Here is a 5,849-nt window from a genome sequence, read left to right as displayed (position 1 = left end):
GAGTGTGTAGGGTCCTGTGAGTGTGTAGGGTCCTGTGAGTGTGTAGGGTCATGTGAGTGTGTAGGGCCCTGTGAGTGTGTAGGGTCATGTGAGTGTGTAGTGTGTAGTGTGAGTGTGTAGGGCCACGTGAGTGTTTAGGGTCATGTGAGTGTGTAGTGAGTGTTTAGGGTCATGTGAGTGTGTAGTGTTAGTGTTTAGGGTCATGTGAGTGTGTAGTGAGTGTTTAGGGTCATGTGAGTGTTTAGGGTCATGTGAGTGTGTAGTGTTAGTGTTTAGGGTCATGTGAGTGTGTAGTGTGAGTGTTTAGGGTCATGTGAGTGTTTAGGGTCATGTGAGTGTGTAGTGTGAGTGTTTAGGGCCATGTGAGTGTGCATAAAGACAGTGCAAAAATAAATAAAATACAAGGGTCAACTCAGATAGTCTGTGTAGCAATTTAGTAAGCTATTTATTTGATTTTCTGAGCCTTCCTTTCACCCTGTCTGATATAGAGGTCCTGGGTGGCAGGGAGCTCGGCCCCGGTGATGTACTGGGCTGTCCGCATCACTCTCTTTAGCTCCATGTGCTCGAGGGCGATGCTATTGCCATGCCAAACAGTGATACAGACAATCAAAATGCTCTCAATGGTACAGCTGTAGAACTTTTTGAGGACTTGAGGGCCCATGCCACATTTTTTCAACCTCCTGAGAGGGAAGAGGCGCTGTCACACCTTCTTCATGACTGTGCGCGTGTGTGTGGACCATTTTAAGTGCTTAGTGATTTGGACACCGAGGAACATGAAGCTCTCGACCCGCTCCGTCGATGTGGATGGGGGCGTGCACGCTGCACCATTTCCTGTCGTCCACAATCAGCTCCTTGGTAGTACTGATGATGAGGGAGAGGTTGTCATTCCAGCACCACACTGCCAGGTCACTGACCTCCTCCCTGTAGGCTGTCTCATCGTCGCCAGTGATCAGGCCTACCACCGTCGTGTCGTCAGGAAACCTGATGATGGTGTTGGAGTTGTGTGGCCACGCAGTCGTGGTTGAACAGGGAGTACATCATTGTAATTCTGATAGTAAACTACAATCTCAAATACATTTTTCTCAGACTATTTATAAAGAACTCATAATAAAATGTTTTACAAACCAGTATCAAATAGTTTGTTAACCAGTTGTAACCTTATTATGTAGCATACTTCATGTTTTCATGTATGTTGTACATAATATATTATTAGAAAAATATGTGTACTACTCATACATAGAAAAAGGGTACCTGGTCAGTTGATCAACTGAATGCATTCAACTGAAATGTGTCTTCCGCATTTAACCCAATCCCTCTGAATCAGAGGTGCGGGGGGGCTGCCTTAATTTACGCCCATGTCATCGGCGCGGTTGTTATTGGGGGTTAACTGCCTTGCTCAAGGGCAGAACTGCAGATTTGCCCACCTTGCCGGCTCAGGGGTTCAAACCAGTGACCTTTTGGTTACTGGCCCAACGAGAGATACAACTTTGAAAGCAGTTTTACACGTCCTTCCGAGAAGCCCCTATCTGCAATAGCTAGCAGTCTCTGTCTCTCCCCCCAGCCCAGCTCTCCGCTCTCTCCTTTCTCTCTGGTGTCAGAGAGAAAGAGAGTGAATGAAGTGTCTGCACATGGTGCCGCTCCACCATTGTGTGTTTTACATTTCTATGACAGAAGTGCCACTCGACTTCTCCTCCATTCACTGGGCTGGAGGGCCCTCGTCCCCTCCCAGAGAGAAACAACATGGCTGCCATCATGGCTCTCAAGTCCCTCTTGTGACAAGAGGTGAAGGAGAGGATGATGTCCCATCTTTTTTTTCTGTCTCTCAGTGATGCAAAGAGAGAAAACAATTGTGAATCTATGTGAACTCCAAGATTATTATATTTTTGTATATGGTGATGGTGGGTAGGCTAGGCTACAACATCTACAAGTAGACCTAGGTCAATAACCAGCATTTCAACTTCTGTTCAGGATGATAATAACAGTACAGATTATGCGAAAGTGTCAAACAAAAACACAAACTACTTTGTTACACATACATAGCAATGGTTCGTAGCTAAACACATACACACCAACAGCAATCCAATCGGAGTGCATTTGTAATGGTTACTTAAGTCTCAATTCACCCAGACACAGCTTTTCTTGCCCTCTCTACTCTCTGTGTGAATGCTTCTTCTAACAAACACATGGGGTGAGGATAAATAAACTAGCCAGGCCCATCTTGGCTCCATCTGAGCTGCAATCCCCAGGAGATAGGCTATTTCGTGCTCAGGTTTATACAGTCTTCCAGCATTAACAGTTTAGCCTTCAGCAAACATTAATGTTGACAAATTTAAGTGTATATCAATCTGACTCTTCATTTGCTCTAGGAGTCAGATAACATTCAGTAGCTCAGATCAACTGATGGTTTGTATTGAGGGGGCTTTGTGATGTAGAAAGGATTGGTACAGCTGCCAAAAGATTTGCGAGACACCGTACTAAAATCACCTGCTGCTACCCATACGGCTACATAAAGTAGAGTTAAGACGGAAACAATCAAGAGTCAATAGAATTTTAAGCAAGAACATTTATATTTTCACTAAAATACAATGTAGACAGTGAAGCATTTCATGACATTTCTATACAGTGAAAAAATCCTCTTAGCAGTAATAAACAAATAACTCTGGGGGAAAAAATCATCTTAGCAGTAATAAACAAATAACTCTGGGGGAAAAAATCCTCTTAGCAGTAATAAACAAATAACTCTGGGGGAAAAAAATCATCTTAGCAGTAATAAACAAATAACTCTGGGGGAAAAAATCCTCTTAGCAGTAATAAACAAATAACTCTGGGGGAAAAAATCCTCTTAGCAGTAATAAACAAATAACTCTGGGGGAAAAAATCCTCTTAGCAGTAATAAACAAATAACTCTGGGGGAAAAAAATCCTCTTAGCAGTAATAAACAAATAACTCTGGGGGAAAAAAATCCTCTTAGCAGTAATAAACAAATAACTCTGGGAAAGAAATACATATCATACAATATACTGTACAATTTAACTTAACACATTTTGACATATAAAAATAATCTCCCTTAACTTGTTTTTTAACTTGATATTGATACTGAGCTTATGGAAATATCTAGGACATGATTAAGGCTAATAATATTGAATAACAAATCAAACTGTGGTTAGGTAAATGTCTGGGACATGATTAAGGCTAATAATATTGAATAACAAATCAAACTGTTGTTAGGTAAATGTGTTTTTACATCTGTCACTTAGATGATTACCAACTGACTAGAGCTTAAATGGCATCTTAATGAAATGTAGGCCTATGTCTATTGTCTAGCTCATAGTGAAAGAAAACTTGATTAGTCTGTCCCCATTTTCGCCAAGTGACCAAGAACATGTTTTATACTGATGTTTTCACTATTGTCTTGAAACAGCATTATACATATGTACACTTACAAGTCACCTGGCTGCCCACATTAAAGAAAATTGTGTGTCAAACTTTTTGGGCTATTTTATGAGACACAAGGTAAGGAGAAGCTTATAGTAGGAGCTTATAGTAGGCCTAGAACATTCTTTAAGGGTTGGTTAAAACAATTACATATTTTAGAGGTGCACAGCTATCTGGAAATGAATCTATAATCTTTTGAGATTCACATAAAATGTATACATTTTAAATATAAACATTTGTGAGCAAGATGACCCATAGCCTATCAGCACAGAGACTGAGACCAGATAGAATGTTGAGAAGCCCTATTATGAAGACAGCAGAGCAAAGGCCATAAACTCTTCCAAACACACAAAGTATACGCTAAAGCAGGTGTGCTGGTGTCACAACACTTTCATGAGCTATTCTGTCTCTCTGTGTCAACGTTTCACAGGCCTCTCTATTTCTCTAACAACTTCCCCAACAGCTGAATCAACTTGGGTAGACTGCCCTATCAGATAAGACGCATTAGAACCAAAATGGTGGCCACAGTAGAAGTCCATACACCCCGACAGGCGGATTTAGGTGAATCACTAGCGTTTTCCACATAGACATAATCCTCCATATCATCATAATCATCTTCAGAGTCCGAATCAGAAAACCCGCTGCCTGTGTATCTGTCCATAGAGTCAAAGCAAAAGTTTTTCATACTAACTTTGACGTACTCGCATATCGTCCTCTCCGTGCCATCACAAACACAAGTATCAAGTTGTTGTGCTTTGGGCATATTGCGCATGTTGGCTATCACCCTCCTGCAATCGTCTGAACATCTCTCGCCTCCGAAAAGTTTACGGCAGTGAAACAAATAGTCACGCATTGCCGAGCTACATTGGTAATCGCTCTCGCACTGCCGCCGGGCTTCGGTGCAGCCCATGTTGCTTGTCCGAGGCAGGCACGGCTCTATGGCGCGTTTGGTGCTCCGGCAGACGGGGTCCGAGGCGCAGTCACAGTCCTCTAGAGACGGGCCGGTCTCAGTTAGATTCAGCTGGATAAGGGACGAGATGCAGTGGCTGGGACACTTCTTCCTATCCCCGTTGATAACAGGCGCACAGGCGTAAAGGTATTGGTCATATGCGTAGTGACAATCCGGCTCTCCATGACACTTCATAATGGCTTGCCAACAGATGAGCCGACGACCATGAGTGGGGGACGCGATGCAAAGACAACCGAACAGGGCAAACGCACAGCATAAATACAAAGTTGATCTCCCAGTCCACTTTATAAACCCGGCAAAACTTGCCATTTCGAAGTAGACTGATCCGAATAATCGAAAGACTTCAACATATGGATTTGGTTATCAGTATATTCATCAAATATGTCAAAAAGAAGTCATCCAAATCCATTCCCTCCCATTCAGTACGCGCCAGTGGGGAATGAACGAGGTTCACCAAATAATGTGCAATGCCGTGTTTTATACCGTGTGAAACCCGCACATGGCCTGCAATTTGTTCATTTGTTCCCCAAAGTTTGATACACTGTTACAATACAAGTTCACAGGCACTATCCACGTATCTTCACAGCAGTAGAGGCTTCGCAATACTGAATTATTCAACTTCTGCGTTCCATTGCTTTGCCGCACAGACAAGATGAAGTAGAAAGAACAGTTCCGTCGTCGTTTTAACGTTCAGAAAGGCAAACTCCGTTCCAGGAAAAGTTTTATGATGTAGCCTAGGCTATCTGCGCAACTAGCATGCCATTCGGTGTCTTCTTTAGCTATACAATTATGTAAAGGCTTGAGGAATGCGATGAACGATTCGCCCCATTGAAGACTGTGGAATGATTCTCTCGTTCATCTGTGTCGGTTGACTAAAACCTCCTTGCCTTATTGGTCAAATTAGTTGTTGTGATTTGTTACATTGTTCAGGGCAGTGACGTGAAGGTTGAAACGTGACCAATGAATTAGCAGGGGAAAAGGGTTGTCACTAGCTTCCACAGCCACAAAGTCAGAAACCCCGCCCCTTTCTAAAGGTTTATCTTCTAAAATGTTCATTTTAAACCTAACCCTAACCTAACCACACTTCTAACCGTATGCCGAACCCCAACCTTAAATTAAGACCAAAAAGCAAATGTTTGTTTTCATGATTTTTTATGATATAGCCAATGTTAACCCAGTGGCTGTGGAATCTAGTGTAAACCGGGGAAAAGTACATTTAGATAGTAAAGATTAATAACAATATTTTTATTTATTGAACCTTTATTTAACTAGGCAAGGCAGTTAAGAACAAAGTCTTATTTACAATGACGGCCTACCCCGGCCAAACCCTAACCCTAGGCCAATTGTGCACTGCCCTATGGGACTCCCAATCACAGCCAATTGTGATGCAGCCTGGAATTGAACCAGGGTCTGTAATGACACCTCTAGCAGTGTCTTAGACCAC

The 5,849-nt window shown here is 42.5% G+C and overlaps 1 protein-coding gene across 1 annotated transcript; it reads right to left on the bottom strand.

Annotated features, from left to right (window-relative positions):
* Positions 1-2,545: 2,545 nt before the first annotated feature.
* LOC123999343 (growth arrest-specific protein 1-like) lies at positions 2,546-5,306 on the bottom strand. Its single transcript, XM_046304994.1, has one exon. It carries the CDS (start codon positions 4,712-4,714, stop codon positions 3,926-3,928), a length of 789 nt encoding a protein of 262 aa, XP_046160950.1. The 5' UTR covers positions 4,715-5,306; the 3' UTR covers positions 2,546-3,925.
* Between the last annotated feature and the right edge of the window lie 543 nt (positions 5,307-5,849).

The sequence above is a fragment of the Oncorhynchus gorbuscha genome, linkage group LG16 (genome assembly GCF_021184085.1).
Source record: "Oncorhynchus gorbuscha isolate QuinsamMale2020 ecotype Even-year linkage group LG16, OgorEven_v1.0, whole genome shotgun sequence".
Taxonomy (NCBI): domain Eukaryota; kingdom Metazoa; phylum Chordata; class Actinopteri; order Salmoniformes; family Salmonidae; genus Oncorhynchus; species Oncorhynchus gorbuscha.
This window is presented reverse-complemented; position numbering and strand designations above follow the sequence as displayed.